At 44.1% G+C, this 21567-nt stretch overlaps 1 protein-coding gene across 1 annotated transcript in view; it reads right to left on the bottom strand.

The window, feature by feature from the left end:
- The window catches only part of mtor (mechanistic target of rapamycin kinase), a 178275-nt gene that overhangs the window by 140935 nt on the left and 15773 nt on the right, over nucleotides 1-21567 (bottom strand). Inside the window, exons 11-17 of the mRNA XM_007897779.2 lie at nucleotides 20594-20838; nucleotides 19309-19524; nucleotides 18592-18797; nucleotides 15400-15522; nucleotides 14611-14694; nucleotides 13277-13369; nucleotides 5081-5215 (exon numbers count right to left, since the gene is read on the bottom strand). Of these exons, the coding sequence (XP_007895970.1) occupies nucleotides 5081-5215; nucleotides 13277-13369; nucleotides 14611-14694; nucleotides 15400-15522; nucleotides 18592-18797; nucleotides 19309-19524; nucleotides 20594-20838 (1102 nt within the window). The remainder of the gene's footprint in view (nucleotides 1-5080; nucleotides 5216-13276; nucleotides 13370-14610; nucleotides 14695-15399; nucleotides 15523-18591; nucleotides 18798-19308; nucleotides 19525-20593; nucleotides 20839-21567) is intronic.

The following is a 21567-nucleotide window of genomic DNA, read 5'->3' as shown; positions in this document are numbered from 1 at the left end:
GGGATGAGTTATGAGGATAGGTTGAGCAATTTAGGCCTATATTCTCTGGAATATAGAAAAATGAGAGGTGATCTTATAGAAACCTATAAGAAAGGGGCAGGACAGAATAGATAATGGGAGACTTTTTCCACTGGTTGGAGAAACTATAACCATAACTTAACCATAACAAATTATGTAACCATAACTTACCCCTCTTAAAATTAGGGGTAAGTCCTTTCGCACCGAGTTGAGAAAAAACTTCTTCATTCAGAGGGTAGTGAATTTATGGAATTCTCTACCCCAAAGGGCTGTAGATGCTCAGTTCTTGATTATTTTCCAGACTGAGATTGATAAATGGGATTAAGGGATATGGGGATAAGGCGGGTAGATAGTTAGAATAGATTAGCCATGATCTTATTGAATGGCGGGGCAGGCTCGAGGGGCCGAATGGCCTATTCCTGCTCCTAATTCTTATGTTCTTATGTACACATTTACCAAAACCTTTTTTTAAAAAACACCACTGATACATTACAAAACATTTTTTTTGACAGACGTGTAACTCTTGAACTGGTCACACCTTGTCCAAAGGACTTTTTTTTTTGAAAAGTTACGAATACTCAACACTACAGCAGAGGAAACCATGGGCTTAGTGCACATTTTAGACAATTCTTCACCAGTCATTTCATTCATAAAATTATATAAAATATACAAGATGGGGTATTTTCCAACACATGAAGTATCATGTATGAACCCAAAATGTTGAACAAAGCAAGTTACGAGTGACTGGGAAGGGATAGAGGACAAATAAAATAGGAGGGAATTACCTTACCAGAACTATTCACGCGTAAAGCTTTCCAGTAATAATAATAATCCTTTCATTTGATATATCACCTTATTGGAGTCCTGTAGCTCAGTGGTTAGAGCGCTCGCTTTGCAAGCGAGAAACCTAAGTTCAATTCCAGGCAGAGGGCGAAACCTCGGGCAAGTTTCCTTACTCCACACAGAGCCTAATAATAATCCCTCCAAAACCAAAAATAATAATAAATTGGTCATTTTCAATCTACGACTGTTTGTGGGATATTGCTGTGCGCAGTTGGCTGCGCGTTCGCCCACAAAAATACAGTCAATTCACTTTACAGTGTGTTCTGTGAAGCGCTTTGGGACGTCCTCCCAACATGAAAACCGCTATATCAAATGCAAGGATTATTATTATTATTATTACAGCTTTGAGACGTCTCAAAGCGCTTCACAGTATATACTGTAAAGTGGATTGACTTTGTATTTTGTGGATAAACATGGCATTCAGTTATGCCCAGCAGTGTCCCACAAACTAGTGACTAATCAATCTTATTTGGGGAATTGTTGGCCAAGACAGCAGAAGAAACTCCCTTCTCTTTTCAAATAGTGTCATAGATCTTTAACATCCACCTTGACAGGCAGATGGGATCTTGATTTAATGTCTCATACGAAGAACGGCATCTCTAGCAACACAACACACCCCAGCGCTGCATTGGAGTGTCACTTCACACTATGTGATTCCATGTCCCGAAGGGAGGCTTCAACGCACAACCTTCAAACTTGAAGACAACAGTGCTACCGCTGCGCCAACACACAGTACAGCCAATGCCCAGAAATCAGGTTAAGAAAGTGATTCCCACCTCCCTACTCATGTACTATCGATGAGCTCAACAAACAGCTCAAGCCCAGAGAGCCAGCCTGCGACCCTCCTTGGATGTCTGATTCAATAGCTAGTGCCATTTTGCGAGGTACCCTAATTCCAACATTGGAAATTATAAATGAAAGAAAGTTGCCACATGTTTTTCCAGACAGAAACAGGACCTGATGAAAAATACATTTATAATTATGGCAAGGCTACATTTTTGTCCAACCATTAACAGTTTTTAGGTTCAGCACTGTCATTAGTAGTTCTTAATGAGGTGCTGCTGGAGCTTTATACAACATGATTAATGGATAAGAAATCCAATATGTCGGGCCTAGAATATGTTCTTGTATTGCTGGGAGTGCTTCTTTTCCCCAATAATTATTTATAATAATAATCTTCACATTTGATATTGTGCCTTTTCTCGTCTGTAAGACGTCTCATAGAATATATTGTAAAGTAAATTGTATATTTTCGGGGCGAAATGCAGCAGCCAATTGGCATAACAGTATCAAACAGTTGTGGACCAAATTATTAGTATTACCCCCAAAAAATCGATTAACAACCGAGTTCCTACTTACTGCTAGGTAAGCAGAGGAAGCTTGCCTAAGGTTTCGTCCCGACTGGGAATCAAACCCGGGTCCTCTGGATTGCGAGCCGACTATGCTACCGGACTCCATAATATAGCTACATACAATAAAGCTATATTATATATACACAATTCTACCTGTTTTATTAAAGTCAAACAACTTAATGAGAGAGGCAAATCAGTGAAATTGAATTCAGAGTGTAAACAGATATTATTAAGATGGTCGGCATCTTATTAAGATAGTATTAGCTCCAATTTGGCAGCCTTTAGCCGAATAGGTACAGCCCAGTGTTTTTCATAAATGCGAAATAAAAATAAGCAATGAAAAAATAAAACAAAATGGGAAAAAAATCATTAAAAAACGAATAACAACTTGTATTTATAGAGAGCCCCTCACATAGAATAGCTATATAATATAGTCCCTGAGCATTTGACAGTGGCTGAGCCGGGGAAGGGGAGGTGACTGTAGGCACGGTCAAGCAGCAAGATCGTTAGGCACGATCTAAAACTGGGGAAGGAAGGGGCAAGTCAGAGGGGTAGAGGAAGGGTGTTCCAGATTTTCGGGGCATAGGGGATGAATGGAGTGGTGGAATGGAAGGCACGAGGGACAAGTAGGAGGCTGGAGCCAGTCAGGCGGAGGTTGTGGGTTGGGGAGTAAGCTGGTCAGATGTAGGGAGCTGCCAGGCAAGAAGGGATTTGAAAACAAATGTGAGGATCTTGAAATCGATCCGTTCAGTGATGGGGAGCCAGTGGAGCCTGGCTAGAAGTCGTTGATTGGGGTACGTACGGAGTTTGGTACGGGTGTGTATGCGATTGGCGGAGCTTTGGATCAGCTGGGTTTGTCGAGATAATAATAATAATCCTTGCATTTGATTTGACGCTTTTCACATTTCCTAGACGTCTCAAAGCGCTTCACAGAATATGCTGTAAAGTGAATTTGACTGTATATATGTGGACAAACCATGGCAGCCAATTGTGCAAGGCGTGTCCCACAAACAGTCGTGAATTGAGTGACCAAATCATTATTGTTTTTTTTCTGAGGGATTATTATCAGGCACGTATACACACAGCTCTCCCAGTGTCTCTCACTGTATACACACAGTCTCTCCTGTACACACAACCTCTCCTGTATAGACCCAGCCTCTTCTAGTATCTCTCACTGTGTATACATAGCCTCTCCCATTTCAATTGTCAAGACGGGAGGTCACGAACGAATGGACGAGTGTTTCGGCTACATCTGGGTCAATGTGGCGGAGGAAGGCGGTCCTGGTCAGAGGTTGGATGTGGGGAAGGAAGGATAGCTGCGGATCTCACCTACGCCTAAGTTATGACCGGTTCAGTGAGTCAAGCACTCTGTGTCACTACCCTGCATGAAGGGCGCTATATAATTGCAAGTTGTTGTTGTGTCTGAGGGATAGGCCGGGGAACTTGAAGAGGTCAAAGCCGCAGGACAGAATACGTTGATGGGAGCCAAGGAGTATGGCTCAAGGAGAAAGTTAAAAATTAGTGGGTTTTGTAGGAAAAAATTTAAAAAGTAAATAAGAACTTGCAATGGCTACGATCTGAGCTCAGTTGCTTCCATACACACGGTCTAGAGGGAAGCTGAAGTGTGCCAAGGCAGGCTGGCACCTGCACAATAGACTGTTATGCAGGTGCGTGCTATAGACTATTGCTCAGGCGTGTAGGTGGGATGCATGGAATTCTCAGTTTGGTTTGGATACTCTTAAACATGGTGATGGGTTTCCACATGTGTCAGACACCCGGCTGAGCAAATAAAACGACAACTCAATGCAAACGGCTACAAATAGGATGTTGTGCAATCAGATAAAATCACTATATTTTGAAAGAATGACGTCTTAACCCAAGGGTTAATATGCAAGAAGATAAAGATAAGAATTTGCTGCCGTTTCTATTACATCCAGTTAGCTGAGGAATACTATACATATTATATATATAAAACATATACAATATATAATATCATATGTAATGATATATATATATAATGTATACCGGCCTCCTATCCACCACCATTCATAAAATCCAGATTATTCAAAACTCTACCGCCCGCATTCACACCCGCACCAAACTCCGCTCCCCGATCACCCCAGTCCTGGCCAGACTGCACTGGTTGCCTGTCCCAGAGAGGATCAAAATCAAGATCCTCACTCTTGTCTTCAAATCCCTCCACTCCTCTGCACCCCCGACCTCTCTCTCCTCAAAACAGTACCCGCTGCCTTCGTTCCTCTGGGTCTGGCCTCCTCCTCGTCCCCCGAGTCCTCCGCTCCACCCTCGGCGGCCGTGCTTTCAGCCACTATGCCCCGAGGCTCTGGAACTCCCTTCCTCACTCACTTCGCCTCGCCCCCTCTCTTCCTACTTTCAGGTTTCTGCTGAAGACCTTTCGTTTCAACCACACCTTTGGTTATCTTCCTCCCCCTGGCTCGGCCCCGGGATCCATTACTGTGAAGCGCTCTGAGACGACATCCAGCGTGTAGGGCGCTACATAAATCCAAGTTGTTGTTGTTGAATAAACACCTGAGGGCAGGTCACAGTCCCCACCCAAAGACGGTGCACCACAATATAGTGATAATAATCCTTGCATTTGATATAGCGCCTTATCACATCATTGAGACGTCTCAAAGAGCTTCATAGAATATACTTTAAACTGAATTAACTGCATATTTTGTGGACAAACCGATTTACACCACAGAGTGACTGAAAGCAAGGTATAAAATGAACTACACAGAAATGAAGATGAGATTTTATGAGAGTCACATGGATCAAAGGATTTCGATGGATAAGTTTGTTTATTTATCTGTGAATACACACACACACAAACAAATTCCGTTCCTTACCTCTCTTCGGATACCCTGGTTTTGTTCAGTCTTTAGAAAATTCAATAGAACTTCGAGCAGAGAAGGGTACTTTCTGTACGGCTCAACCACATAGCCAGTGCTGGCAACTTGCTGTCCAAGGGTCCACAGTGCCACCTGCCCAATTCATACAGAACAACAGCCATTAGTTTTGATCCATTCTAAAGAAACAATCTAGAGATAATAATAATAATAATCCTTGTATTTGATATAGCACCTTATCATGTCTTCCGAGACGTCCCAAATTGGTTCACAGAATATACTGTAAAGTGAATCAACTGTATATTTAGTGGGTGAAATGCAGCAGCCAATTGCGTGGATTGAGTGACCAATTTATAATTTTTTTTCAACAAATTATTACCCCAGGAAAAGTAATCCACCAATCGACTAACAACTGGGTTCCTACTTACTGCTAGGTAAACGATGAATGTTGAGGTACGAAACTTGACCAACATTTCGCCCTGACCGGGAATCAAACCCAGGTCTCTCGTTTGCGAGGCGAGTGCTCTAACCACTGAGATTTAGGACTCCACAATAGTTTATCTTTGCTTATAAACCCGTTGTGCGTAATTACAATTTTGCAGTGTAGATAATGAAAATAAATCTTTTTTATAAATGTAATCTCGATACAATTTGATCTATAAACAAAACAACAACATGGATTTATATAGCGCCCTCCACGCCGGACGGCGTCTCAGAGCGCTTCACAGTAACGGATCCCGGGGCCAAGAGGTCGGGGGTGCAGAGGAGTGGAGGGATTTGAAGACAAGGGTAAGGATCTTGAAGTCGATTCTCTCTGGGACAGGCAACCAGTGCAGTCTGGCAGGGACTGGGGGGATCGGGGAGGGGAGTTTGGTGCGGGTGAGAATGCGGGCTGCAGAATTTTGAATAATCTGGATTTTGTGGATGGTTGTGGATGGGAGACCGGCGAGGGCGTTAGAGTAGTCCAGCCGAGAGGTGACAAAGTCATGGACTAGAGTTCCAGCGGCTTTTGGGGAGAGGTATTGGCGGAGACGAACAACGAACGGGGGGGGGGGTCGAACCTGACGCCTAGGTTGCGTACGGGTACAGAGAGTTTTAAGAGGAGGTTGGACCCCATCACCTCAAGGCCGGACTATGGGAACTCTCTCCTCACCGGCCTTCCCGGCCCTCCCTCCACACTGCAGGTCATTCAGAACTCTGCAGCTCGTGTACTGTCCCGCACCAGACACCGCGACCACATCACTCCCACCCTCGCCCTCACCCTCGCCCTCCCCCTCCCCCTCGCCCTCACTCGCCTCCACTGGCTCCCCATCCCCCAGAGGATCGATTTCAAGATCCTCATCCTCACCTACAAGGTCTTTCACGGCCTTTCTCCCTCCTACCTCTCTGACCTACTATCCCCCTACCTGCCCGTACCCTCCGTTCCTCTGGCTCCGGTCTGCTCCGGGAAGTGGTGATGGGGTCGAGGAGAGAGAAGGCGGGGAGGGTGGTTGGAGAGAAGGACAGAGGGGGAGTAGTGCATAGAGGGGGTGGGACGAGAGACATAGAGAGGAACGGGAGGAGAGACATTTAGAGTGGAGGGGAAGGCATGGGTCGGGGCATCAGCCAAAGCTCACACACAGAGACCGGGATCGAGCAATCAGCATCAGCCTGCAGGTGGGCTATGGAGTCCTGTAGCTCAGTGGTTAGAGCACTCGCTTTGCAAGTGAGACACCTGGGTTCAATTCCCGACAGAGGGCGAAACCTTGGGCAAGTTTCCTTACTCCACACAGAGCCTAATAATAATCCGTCCAAAACAAAACAATAATTGGTTATTTTCAATCCACGACTGTTTGTGGGACGCTGCTGTGCTCAATTGGCTGCCGCGTTTCGCCCACAAATATACGGTCAATTCACTTTACAGCATATTCTGTGAAGCACTTTGAGACGTCTAGAAGACGTGAAAAGCGCTATATCAAATGCAAGGATTATTATATTATTATTATTATTATGGCCGGGATGGCAGTGGCTGGGGCTGCCAGGCCGTTGTTGTTGTTGTTTTTTTTTAAAAGTGACGTCACGCCGATGTCACTTTGTGAATTACAATGTTTTTCAGTTTGTTGGAGATTTGAGCCACAGCAAATAAAGACGGCATCAAAATTTAAAATTGGATTTTTAAAAAAAAATTAAATGCAATTTAAGTAATATAAAAACAACATAATCTCTGGGTCTCAGACGCATCTGTTCTTTATATAATATCCCATTATTGTTTCCATTTCAGCGCCTTGGGACGTCCTCCCGACGTGAAAGGCGCTCTATAAATGGAATCTTGTTGTGGCTGGACCTCCTCAAAATCTACCGCTCCACTCTCGCCTCGGCCAAGTCGTCCTTCTACTCCAAGATAATCTTAAAGCGAAGAACAACCCCAGGCTTCTGTTTTCTACCACATCCCGACTTCTCCGTCCCCCCCGCCACCCCGCGCAGGTCATCTCCTCCAACCTTCACTGCGAGGAGATGCTGGATTTACTTGAATCCAAAATCAAGGGAATCCGCTCGGCGGTCACTTCCCCTCCAACATCCACCCCCCACCCCTTCCCTCCCACACTCCGACTCCTACCCATCCTCCCCAACGCACTTTCGTACCCGTTTCCCCACCCTCTGTCACTGAACTCATCCTATCCCTGAAACCCACCACCTGCTCCCTTGACCCCATCCCCACTCACTCCTTATCTCTCAGCTCCACCTCCTGCCCCACATATCACAGACATCGTCAACCTGTCCCTCTCCTGTGGCTCTGTTCCCAATCCCTTAAAAACTGCCACCATCACTCCCACCTTGAAAAAACCCTCCCTTGATGCGTCGCAGCTATCAAGCTACGGCCCATCTCCAACCTCCCCTTCCTGGTCAAGGTCACCAATGACATCCTGACCATCTGTGACCAGGGCTCCTTCTGTCTCCTCGTCCTCCTCGACCTATCGGCAGCATTCGATACGGTCGACCACGCTATCCTCCTCCACCGTTTGTCCTCCCACCTCAACCTTCAAGGCCCTGTCCTTGAGTGGTTTAGGTCGTACCTCTCCCACCGTCTTCACTTTGTTTCCACGAATGGCTTTTCCTCCACCCCCGCACTGTCTCGTGCGGTGTCCCTCAGGGCTCTGTCCTCGGTCCCCTCCTCTTCACCCTCTATATGCTCCCCCTGTGGTGACATCATCCGCAGACATGGGGTTAACTTCCACATGTATGCGGATGACACCCAACTCTACCTTTCCTCCTCTACCCTCAACTCAACAACCCCCGATGTCCTGACATCTGTCTGTCCGACATCGAGTCCTGGACGAGAGATAACTTTCTTCAGCTCAACATGCGTAAAACTGAGGCCCTCCTGATTGGCTCACGTCAGCGCCTCCGCACCTCAGGCGCTGACAGCATCAGCATCCAAGGCCGCACTCTCCACCTCTCAAAGGCGGTCAGGAACCTCGGTGTTCTGTTCGACCCTGAGCTGTCCTTTCTCCCTCATATCCGCACCACAACCGGCACCGCCTTCCATCACCTCCGGAATATCGCCAGACTACGGCACTACCTCACCCCTCACGCGGCTGAAACTCTGGTCCACGCCTTTATCACCTCAAGGCCGGACTATGGGAACTCTCTCCTCACCGGCCTTCCCGGCCCTCCCTCCACTCTGTAGGTCATTCAGAACTCTGCAGCTCGTGCACTGTCCCGCACCAGGCTTCGGGACCACATCACTCCCACCCTCGCCCTCCCCCTCGCCCTCGCTCGCCTCCACTGGCTCCCCATCCCCCAGAGGATCGATTTCAAGATCCTCATCCTCGCCTACAAGGCCTTTCACGGCCTTCCTCCCTCCTACCTCTCTGACCTACTATCCCCCTACCTACCTGCCCGTACCCTCCGTTCCTCTGGCTCCGGTCTGCTCCACATCCCCCGCCCCAACCACCCTACCATCGGTGGCCGGGCCTTCAGCCTCTCAGCCCCGAGGCTCTGGAACTCTATCCCCCAGTGCCTTCGCCTCTTCCTCCCTTTCCTCCTTCAAGGCCGGTCTCAAGACCTTTCTCTTTGACCTTCAGCCTTCAGCTCCTCTCTCGACTCTACCCCCTCCTCGCTCCCTCCCTTCTCTCCCCTCACCCTGACCATTTCCCCCTTGCTCGTGTCCTGACCCAACTGTACAGTGCCTTGGGACATCCTCCCGACGCGAAAGGCGCTCTATAAATGGAATCTTGTTGTTGTTGTTCTTTGTCCTGCACCATCAACACCTCCGTGATCTCATCATCTCCTGTCCTTCACCTAATTTATTCCTTTGTCTTTCTTTCCCCGCCCCCTTCTCTGTCTGTCTGTCCTCATAAACTGCTGCCTACTAACATCCCCCAGTTATGACGAAAGGTCATCAACCTGAAACTTTCGCTCACTTTCCTCTCTCCATAAATGCTGCCTGATCTGCTGAGTGTTTCCATTTCTGGCTTTTATTTCAGATTTCCAACATCTGCATTTTGCCTTTCGCTTCTAATATCAGTGTGGGTACAAAATTATATCAGGTTACAAGGTCATGAGTGCGAACAAGTTCTGTTTTTGAGATGTCCTCTTGATGAGAAAAACGGAATATAAATGCAATTTGTTGTTGTAGTAGAAACATCAGGATAAATGAGGTCTATTATGCTCTAATTTGTAAAATATGAGCAAACAATTATCCTCAGTTATTCTTTCTACCCCACTTTCTGTGCCATGACCCACTCTCCCTTTCCCCATCTCCGCAACATCGCCCGGCTCCGTCACTATCTGACACCCCCAAGCCCCCGAAACCCTCATACAGCCATTTATAACATCAAGCGTTGACTATGCAAACTTCTTACTTGACGGCTTTCCCAACTTCTCCCTCCACAGGCTGCAGATAATCCAGAACTCTGCAGCCCGTGTCCGGTCCCGCACCGGGCTCAGCGACCCCTTCACTCCCATCCTCGCCCACCTCCACTGGCTTTCCATCACATAGAGGATACAGTTCAAAATCCTGGTCCTCATCTTCATAATCCTCAATGGCCTTGCCCCCCCCACCCTACCTCTGCAACCTTCTAACCACCTACCATCATGCTCACTCCCTCCAATCAGGCGGCTCTGTCCTGCTTCACGTCCCCTGACTCGATCACCCTACCACTGGCTGGACTTCTGCCACTCTGCTCCCGCCCTCTGGAACTCCATTCCACAGTCCCTCCACCTCATCCCTCCCTTGCCTCCTTCTAGACCCATCTCAAGACCCTTCTCTTCGATCGTGTTTTCGATCAACAACAACAACTTGGATGCATATAGCGCCCTCCACGCCAGACGGCGTCTTAGAGCTTCGCAGTAACAGATCCCGGGGCTGAGCCAGGGGGAGGGGGAGGAGCCAGGGGGGAGGAGTTGGGGGAGGAGCCAGGGGAGGGGGAGGAGCTGGGGGAGAGGGAGGAGTCAGGGGGAGGAGCTGGGGAGGGGGAGGAGCCGGGGGGGTTGGGTGGGGGGAAGGTGACCAAAGGTGCGGTTGAAAAGAAAGGTCTTCAGCAGAGACTTGAAAATAGGAAGAGAGTGAGCGAGGCGAAGGGAGTGAGGAAGGGAGTTCCAGAGCCTCTGTACAGATTGCATATGGTGACAATAGACTTGTGTGTTTACACATAGCACATGTCAATATACCCATCTTCAAAGTTGGTGATCGGATTATGGAGAAGGAATTAAATGCAATTCTCCTAATAAGAAATAGTGATGGAATTCCCATTGACCCATTCTTGGAAGTACAGTTTGTGTCATCAAATTGGAGTTTCTGCAGGTTAATGTACCTCTGGTCATCAGAAGTTGAATCTTCTTTTGTGAGTCTCAAATCCCATTAAGAATTAACTATTATAATGAAACTGTCAAAGTTCTGAACGCACACACAATGCGCACACACAGTACATGAATAGACTTTCTTCAGACTCGGGTAATTCATTTAGGAGCAGGAATATAACACTGGGCTTCCTGCCTGAGCAGCTACCCTGTTGTAAGTGATATTGCATGATTTCCACAAGTATAAACACCTCTTTAGTTGAGCTAAACTTGTGGAAGAAATACAGATGCAAGCATGAAATTACACTTTCAAAATGGGAAAGGGATACTCTTTAAGTCACAAATTTATTGTGACCTTACTGAATTACGGAAAACAGTCTGGTAGAACAAGTGGGTCTTTCATAACAAAACAAATTTTATTAATAACTCTATTGCAAGTCTCCTGTTACTTATATTTAGGTGCACTATTAAGACTTGATTTTAATGCCAATATACATCGAGGCCAACACGCAGTGTTTAAGAATGACAAGCTTCTATGTGCCAGTTAATATCAGACATAGTAACCAGCAGATACTCAAATAGCAGCACATCAAGTGTGGGAAAACAGGTTATGAAATGCCTTAGCAGCAGGATAAAAAATAATGCCGAAATGGTCCACATGGTTGTGAAGCGATCATATCCCAACGGTTCCATAATTCTACAACGTTAATGCTAAAAATGAACAGCCCTACATAATAAAAGGACATTTATGTGAAATATTAAAATACCCAAGCCTTTCCTATATACAAAAATATAAAACTATAGTGACTTCATACTGAACATCTAACCGGCCCAGGAAAATGCTGTAAACAACAATTTGTGCAGCATATTTAACAAACCCTGAAAGGATCCCTTATTCTTTTTGTTAAAACAAATCTGGTCTTCTGGATCATTAGTTTCTGAAATCATTTCAACAAACCTTATAACTAAAAGCTATACTAAAACGGTTGGTAACTCTCAGTTACCTAATTGCTTAGGTTTGATGTGAGATACCTCCTGCCCTCTATCTGCCCAAACCTACCATTCGGGGCCCAGTCTCTCTCTTTCCCTTCCCCTCAATCCAAGTCAATAGGGAAACAGATCCATTAGCATTAGATTATGCTTTAATTAGATTTTCCAATCATCTGGTATTTTACACAGAAAGCTCGAAGTATTCACCGCTTATATTCTCTAGTGTTTTCTTAAATCCATTTACCATATGTCGCTATATATTAGGTGATAGCTTGGCTCAGTTTACAGCACTCTTGCTTCTGGGTCAGAAGATTTTGGATTCAAGCCGCATGTTGAGACTGGACTTGAGCTCAAAGTCTAGGCTGAGAATATGGTGCGGTATTGCGGGAATAATGCATTATCAGACGTGCAATGTTTTGGATAAGACAATAAACTCAGGGCCCATCTGGACGTTAAAGATTCTATGACACCTTTAGAAAACACAAGGGAGTTTCTCCCAATTGGTCATTCATTCCACGACATATGTGGTGGGGTCTTGTTGTGTGCAAAAATGTCTGCTGCACTTTGCTTGTTTGTGAACTATTTTCAGATGGTTTTGTCCTGCCACGAATCAAACCCAGGTCATCTTGCTTGCGAGGTGAGGGCCCTAACCGCTAAGCTACAGGGCTCCATAACTATGGAATTCAGAGACCATAATCTGAATCAAAAGACAAATGGAATCTAAAAAGACTCCTCCACCAAATGAAAAAAATCTTACATTTGATACAGCGCCTGGGAGGATGTTTCAAAGCGCTTCACCTACTGCAAAATGTATTTTATAGGAGAATGCGGCAGCCAATTTGTGCTCATCAGTGGCACTTTCTAAAGTGGTAAATATTTTGATAGTTAGGGATTTGCTCTGAATCTAGTGGATTCAAAATGAAAAGATATCAATTGGCTAATGTGCAATTTACTATTGTCGTTAAATTCACTTTGTAGATGAAAAGATTTAGCTTCATGTAAATTAATGTATAGGTTAAAAATTCTGTTAAGCATTTGCATTTCCAGCCATGAATAGGATTTCTTAATAAACGGATTTTCAAAGACACTGAATTTAACACTGCACAGAATTTTTACCATGAAATCTTTCATGAAAATGAAAGTTCTGCTCATAAGAGTAGAGTTGGATTATAATAATAATCCGTGTATTTTCCCTCCACCTTCCTCTACCCCCAGCTCGGGTTCGAAACACTGATTGTCCAGAGCCTTGGGCCGTCCTCTCAACGTGAAAGGCACTATACAGATATCATTTTGTTGTTATTGCATTTGATACAGCGCCTTATCACATCTTCAAACCGCTTCACAGAATATACTGTAAAGTGAATTGACTTATGGATTATTACCATAAAGAGAAGAAAATACAGCAAACTCGGCAAAGAAACCTACCTGTCTTTTGGCAAGTGATGAAGAGTCCTGTAGCATGTCCATTATGATGGGAAAAAGCTCATCCATCCACTTCCTCATCTCCAGCCCACTCACCTATCCAACAACAAATATTGATGAGCTTTTTTGTGAAGGGGAGAGGGGGCAGGGAGGGGAAACCCTTTAAGTTAACCACTATACAATAAATTATCTAATTATCACCATACGTAGACCCTAGAAGCATACGTAGAGCACGAATCAGCAAATAGGTGAAAATAATCCCTCCAATACATGAGTCTAATTACATAATGTATATCTTTTATCAGACGGATTAAATAAAATTGAAAACTTAAAAGATGGTGGATTACACATCACACATACACCCAAAGTGCACCAGTTATCAGCTACAAGACTGCCCACTTATCAGCATCGGGCTTCAAAGCAGAAGTAAGCTTAGGGCTGCAGTTATGCGCATGCATAAGGGGTTACCAGGAACCCCTTGTACATAAAAGAGAGAGACGTGAGAAGAGAAAAGAAAATCTGAGAAATAAATTGGACAGAAAATCAGAGAGAATGGCAGAAAATTACTATAGTGACTGCATTAATTTCTGAAGGAAGTTGTTTTTGGTTAGCGCTATAATAATAATAATCCTTGCATTTGATATAGTGCTTTTTCACCCCTTCGATGCAACTCAAAAGCGCTTCACAGAAATTCTATAAAGTGAATTTACTGTGTATTTTTTGGGTGAAATATTCCGAGAAGAAAGGGGCGGGAAAGAGATCCAGTCCAGCGAGCTAGAATTTCCGGCTGAATGTAATTACCAGGACTGGTTTTGCAATTGTTTGAATCCCGCGAATAAACTATTTTCTGTTCGCTGGATTAAAACAACCTCAGTCAAAGTCGATCTCCCTGACCACTGGGAAAGCCAGCAAGGATGGTGATACAAGGCGCTGATACACTCGGAGATTTGGGAGTCGACACACAGCCTGCGGAATTTCAATAAATGTTTTTATTTTGAGCCTGGTCCAGCTAGGTTCGCATTCCAGATACCCGTGGGAGCTGGTAACTGTATGTGGGTAATCTGCAGATGGAATTGCGGGAGCGCTTACTCAAACAAACTTTTTCATATGGTGTATGAATGAACCACAAATTGAAGCTGCCAAATAGTCCAGCGCTGAGCTTCAGTGAGTTGTCAATGCCATGCTGGGAGAGGCTGAAACCACTCCATGGTTTAACTCAGTGAAAACACGCACATTTGCCAAATACCCAATGTATCACACAGCATTAGCACTGGGGGAAGAAAACATTTTTCGGATGACTTTGATCTAATTGCCACTCGCACCAATGTTGACCTCACCTGGGCAAGTTCCCCAATTGTAGCCAGGACACTGATGATTACACCAGGGTTAGGGTCAGGATCCTTCAGTTTTACGATTAAGGCCTAGTGAAAAACATGGCAAGTTAAAACAGTCAATACCATGTTACAATAATGCCCAAATATATCTGCTCTCTCCTTTTAAAGAAAGTCAATGAACAATATTTTACCTTAAACTATCAAGAATATTTTTGTTTTGTTTGCAGTGCAGGAATTACCATAATTTCCTCACACTAGGAATTCAATAGTATTTATCAAATCAGAAAAGTTAGGTTTATAGAGTTACAAAGGAATAATATAAAGTAGTCCATGTGTGTGTTGGGGCTCCACACAAGCCTCCACCCCACCTTATTCCCCTCTAATGCCTTCCCATTCCTATATGGATGGCACTTTCTCTAAAATACATTAATGCTAATTACTGTTTTATTTACAACATTTGTCCCCACATGATCAGCACATTTTGATCACAAAGACATGGATGTAGAATATACAGACCCTGAATTCCATAGACACAGAATGAATTTTGATGATTAAAAGGGGAGAATGGATAGATAGGAAGTAATATTAAAGAGATATTATTAAGGCAAAAAAGGGAAATGTGATCAAAAGTCCTGTCGTGATCTAATTGGCCAAATGGGTTCAATGGGCTGATTTGCTTCCTCCTGTTGCCATTTTCTCCTAAGACAAAATGCCCAAATATATATCTGTATAAATAAACACTTCAAATTGAACAAACTACACAGAACATGATCGCCATGGATATTTACTGACCTTGAGAATAGGCTCCATGTACGGTCGGATAAGGCGCGGTGCATTTGAAACCAGGTGACCCAACATTCGGGCACTCTGCTCTTTGTTTCTCCCTACCCCACTGTGCTCCAGTTCGGTTAAAATCTATATTCATGACACAAACACAGTTAACACTCAGCCTGCATTTCTGACATATTTCATATGATTCAGCCCCTTGGGACCTCCTTCCAGCGTCAAAGGCGCTATATAAGCACCCCGAAACACCCCTTTCTTCCCCATCTTCATGTAATGCCTGAAGACTTGCCTCTTCGACTGTACTACGGTCACCTCCCTCCCAGCAACGTGCTCCGCCATTGTCAAGCGCTCTGGGACACAACTATGTGTGATAGGCACTGTGTAAATGTAAGTTGTTGTTGTTGATTTCATTGTTGTACCTTATCTATTCCTCTCCCCAAAATAAACAAGTGAATCATTACAATCAAGTGCACTGGAGCAGGCTATTTCTACTGCTAGATGGTTCCATGATATACTATCTGGCACATCCACACACCAAACTTTGCATATTTTGTTTTGGTAAGATACTTAATAATGTAACAATAAACCTTGCACATGATATAGCGCCTTTCACATTGGGAGGACTTCACAGTATTTATTGTAGTGACTGTATTTGTAGGTGATCAAAACAGCCAATTTACACACAGCGAAGCCCCACAAACAGCAATGAAATGAATTACCAATTTTTCTCGAAATCAATGCTTGTTGCCATTAAGTGGAGACTGCAAAGTTTGAAAAACTATAACCACTTGCATTTATATAGCACCCCTCACTTGGTGTAGTGTCCCGGAGCGCTTGACAGTGGCGGAGTCTGACACTGAGTAGGGGGAGAGGGAGGGGGAGGTGATCGTAAGCACCATCAAAAATAAAAAGTCTTTAGGTGGGATTTGAAGGTGGGGTGGGAGGGAGCAAGGCGGAGAGATTGAGGGGGAGAGTTTCAGAGTTTTGTGGCGTAGTAGTTGAAGGCACGGCTGCCGATGGTGGAGCAGAAAAACTATGTGAAATGGTTTTAAAAAAATCAAAGAGTGAATTTCTCTATAGATTGAAAAGCAATTTTGATTAGGAAATGTGAGTTGTATACTCACTTTTTCAACAACTTTCAATAACATTATTATTATTATAACTTCAAAATGTAACACACAAAGTGTGCACACATGCCACCTGCTGGCAGAGAAACCAGCCTCAGCTCTCAGCCTTCTGATACTTAGGGTTAGGGTGCGTTGAGTTAATTTTAGTTACTAGGTTTGATTCATAATTATGGGATAAGCTGTTTGCCAATTCCAGCTGGCGTTCTGCTTATTTATTTTTCATCTTATTATTATTAGTCTTTTCTCAAGACTGAAAAAAATGCCCAAAAGCAAAACAGCAGAGTTTGCAAACTAGTATTTATAATTAACCGAACGACTGAAATTAAAGCAATAAATCCCGTTTGCAAATATGGCACTAACATAACATAACATGTAGGAGCAGGAGTAGGCCATTTGGCCCTTCGAGCTGCCCCACCATTCAATCATGGCTGATCTTCTAATCTAACTCCAGCTAATAACCTGACCTGCCTTATCCCCATATCCCTTAATCCCTTTTGCAATAAGAAATCTATCTATCTCAGTCTTGAATATGTTCAAGGACTGAGCGTCAACAGCCCTTTGGGGTAGTGAGTTCCATACATTCACTACCCTTTGAGTGAAGAAGTTCTTCCTCAACTCAGTGCGAAAGGGCTGGTCTCTGATTTTAAGGTTGTGACCCCTGGTTTTAGTTTCTCCAACCGGGGGAAACAATCTCACACTATCTACTCTGTCATGGCCTTTGATGATCTGATAGGTTTCTATAAGATCCCCTCTAATTCTTCTATATTCTAGAGAATATAGGCCCAAATTGGTCAGCCTATCCTCGTAACTCATCCCCTTCATCCCTGGTACTAACCGAGAAAATCTACGCTGCACCCCCTCCAAGACAAGTACATCCTTCCTTAAATAAGGAGCAAAACTGCACACAGTATTCCAGGTGTGGTCTCACCAGGGCCCAATACAGTTGCAGCAAGTTCCCCATCTTTTCCTTTCCACCTTTTTTAAATAGTGGTGTGACATTTGCGATTTTCCAATCCATGGGGACTGTTCCAGAATCCAAGGAATTTTGGAAGATCAGACACAAGGCCTCCACTATCTCATAAGCTCCTCTTTTAAAACCCGGGGATGCAAGCATCCGGACCAGGGATTTGTCACTTTTTAGTGCTAACAGTTTCCCGAGCACCAATTCTCTACTAATTAAAACTTCCCTAAGTTGCTCCCTGTCCTTATCCCTTTGGTGCATCTCTATTGCTGGCAGACTTGTTGTGTCTTCTAGGGTGAAGACAGATGCAAAGTACCCATTTTGGACTCTGCCATGTCCTTATCCCCCATTACAACTGCTCCCGTCTCTGACTGAAGTGGATCTACATTTACCCTCACCAGCCTATTCATCTTAATATATTTGTTTCTTAAAAAGGCCAGTTTCCAGGACTCAACTGTCCTTCCTGGCAACCTGTTCCAGTTGTTAATTACCCTCTGAGTAAAGAAAACATTCTGGTGCTTATCCTGAATTTGTCCTTAGCAATTGCCCTCTTGCTCTATTGTCTGGGTACACCCTAAACGTTGATCTGAGTTAACTTTTCCAATCCTAGTTTGTGCCTAGTTTGTCTGATCGTTGCTCATAACTCAGTCCTCTAACCCTGGAGAATCATCCTTGTTCTCTGCTGCACTACTGTATGGAGTGTTCTAGGTGTGACCAGACACTAGATAGATTGAGTATAACAACTAGGGATCTATCTGAACTCTACTGGTTTAGCAATACGGTATATCCCAGCATCCTGTGCACCTCGTTTGTCGCTGTCTCACACTGTTTTGTTATGGTGAGCAATGAGTTAAGTGACAAAACAACAAATTACATTGTACAGCACATTTCATGTCGGGAGGGCATGTATTTTCTTAACAGCGAACATAAAGAGCAATCACAACACCCCACATCCATCACTGAACTGCACCCTATTCTCCTGCTGCCATGGCATATCTGATTGCATGGCTTCTGGGCTTTATATCTCTCTCCCATTAAGCGTGATAGATTGTAGTTTGGAATGTGTATGCCCTGGGAAGAAGATGGCAGTGTGAGCATGTGTTTGATTACCTGTATCAGCATTTTGCGAAGGAACGGCATCACGAAGGCTGGGTTCATGCTACTGAGCCTCCCAATAGTGCAGATCGCCAGCTCTCGGATTTCAAACACCTCATCGTTCAGCGCCACAAAGAGTGCCTGTAGGTTCTCTGCCTGGGCTAAGTGGGCATCAAACCGTTCATCCAAAGAGGCCAGAACACAATAGCGAATATCCGGATCTGGAAAATGAGGAGCAGCCCCGGATCTTTATAGTCAAAATAAGCATTTTCAGAGGGGTTTGATGGCTGTATAACTTACAGTAAAAATCCTTAAATTTGCTATAGCGCTTTATCATGTCTTCGGGACATCTCAAAGTGCTTCACTGAATATACGGTAAAGTGAATTGACTGTATATTTTGTGGGCAGAACTAACAATAGGATTCCGATCTGACTTTAGCTTCTCAAACCCAGGGCTTTAAATTCCAAGTGTAGCAATCTCTACATCACATACCATACGTATACCTAATACTTTCCTGGTTTTATGTTTAAGCTACTCGTTAGGTAAACTAATCACTGAAATGTTTACGTGTTTTGATAGAATTAAACACAATTGTTGTGTTTTGGTATAATAGTATAGGAACAGGAGCAGTCGTTATGTTATTCAGCATACCAACAGCTGTGAAGTGGAATTTAGAGGCCTGGTATGCTACAAATAAAATTTCCTATGAGTTACGCTGCGCTTTTTCCTACCTGGATCAGTAATTCCGACGACGAGTAGTTTACTGAGCACATCTGCCACAACCTGGACAGCTGTCTGGCTAACTACATGGCCGTGTCCACTGATGAGATGGATTGATGGAGTCAAGAGTCGGGAGCAGGTACGGGATGCCTCCATTCGGATCTCTTTGTGTTCACTATTGAGGAAATGGTCAGCACAATGTCTGACAAACTGGGTGAGCGAGTGACCTGCAGCATTAATAAGAGAGTAACAATACCTCAGGACATGAATTTGGCAAATACATAATAATAATCCTTGCATTTGATACAGCGCCTATTCACATCGTTTAGACGTCACAGGATATACTGTAAAGTGGATTGACTGTGTATTTTGTGGGTGAAAAAGGACAGCCAATTGTGTACAGATGTGTCCTACAAAGAGTCGTGGATTTAGTGATGGGTGGGTGGATTATTCCTTGCCTATAGTTTTGCCATGCCCAGGAGTCGAACCCGGGTCCTCTCACTTGCCTATGGACATATGGACATAAATGGAATTACATATATGTCCATATGTAGATATTCTTTTTCCCTCCTTAGAATCTAACCACATTGAAAACAAAACCTTAAATATATAGTCACAAGATCCCCAGAGAGTGAAAGAGGAAATTGGATCCTCAGTGTCACACAAATGAGGTCGAGTAACAACTCAATAAGTTAGGGCTCTTCTACCTTTAAAAGTGACACCTCAGAGAGGACCATATAGAGGTGATAAATGAGATATGATATCAATTTCCACATATTCTGAGACAGCAGGACAAATGGGAACAGGTTCATAGTTTTGAAAGTGAGTTTATGACAGACGTCAAGTATTATTGCTTTACCCACAGGTTGGCAATAGATGGAATGGGTTACTCAGGAAGGTTCAGGGTGCCAAGACACTAGCTTCATTTGGGATATAGCTTGATAATAATGGGAACGTGGTAGAAATTGTATTCTGGAAGGATGAGGTCTATTGGGCTGAAGGATTTTCATCCAAATCACTTTGGAGATCTTGTGAAGATGAATAAAGATAAAGCAGGGGTTCAAATACAGCTACTTTATTTAAATATGAAAATATTTAGCTATAACCTGGAAACACTTCTCAAGCTTCTAGAGGTAACACTTTTAGAGGTACCAGACCTGGAAATAGGCATCACTTTCTTACCTGTATACACAAAACAGGCCAGGTTCGACCACAATTTTAAAATAGAATCAAAGCTTCATCCCCTCAGCCCAAAGGAGCCACATGTTCAGACTCAAAGCCAAGTCTAAATCTTACCCTCAAATTCAAAGCTCCCCAGTGTGCGGAGAGCAAGAGTTATGCTTCCCACATCGCCAGCTTCGGGAATGTTGGTCAGACTGGGGGAGGCAAGCTGGTGGGCGAGGCCTTTGGGCATGCCTGGATGTCGAAGAGGTTTATGCATCAGCACCAGTGACAGCATCTTCAGCAACCCGTCCTGGATATCCTTCTTCAGCTGTGGGATCTGACGGCTCAGGTCATACAGCACAGCTGTCAGAGCAGGGCTTTAACAGCACAAAACAAGCAGAGAGGAGTCATCAGTCATGCAGTGAACTCATTAACTTATTTTGATCAAAGCACATTGTCTAAGTTAGGGATGTGAATCTTAGACTCTCACACTCTTTTAGGTATAAATCATTAAGTCAAAGCCACTTTGAGAATGATTTAACACAACGTTGGAGCACTTTGCTTTGGAGCACAGCCATTTGATAGTGTTGAAAAATTTGGTCATTGAATTGGTTATGTAGACATAATGTACCCTTAAAGTTCAGAATGCACCATAGCCATTTTAATGACCACAGTGTACCATAGGGGTGAAAATTGTGATATGTATGAATAGTCACCAATGGTACAATTTAACACATCAATGACATTTTACCCTCAGGATAATTAACATTGGTTGGTCCCTGGGTAAGCTGGAGGTAAAACCTCATTACCCACCCTCTGTTTCCTTTCTCACATCAATTGGGCATGTTACCGCTGAAAGAGAGAAGATTGAGAGGCGACACGATTGCTGTCTTTAAGATTCTTAAGGGGTAAAGCAATAGCGATCATGACAGGCTGTTTCAAGTTGTCCAGAATAGTAAAAGCAGAGGACACGACCTGCGATTGAAGGGGGTAAATTCAGAATGAATCTATGCAAACAAAATTTCAGTTGAGCAAATAAGTACATAGGTACTTTGGGACATATGTGCATGCGACCACCAGGAAGGTGGAAGGCAAACTAGACGGAC

Source organism: Callorhinchus milii, unplaced genomic scaffold (genome assembly GCF_018977255.1).
Source record: "Callorhinchus milii isolate IMCB2004 unplaced genomic scaffold, IMCB_Cmil_1.0 Scaffold24, whole genome shotgun sequence".
NCBI lineage: Eukaryota > Metazoa > Chordata > Chondrichthyes > Chimaeriformes > Callorhinchidae > Callorhinchus > Callorhinchus milii.
The sequence above is the reverse complement of the archived record's forward strand: the minus strand, read 5'-3'. Positions and strand labels throughout refer to the sequence as shown.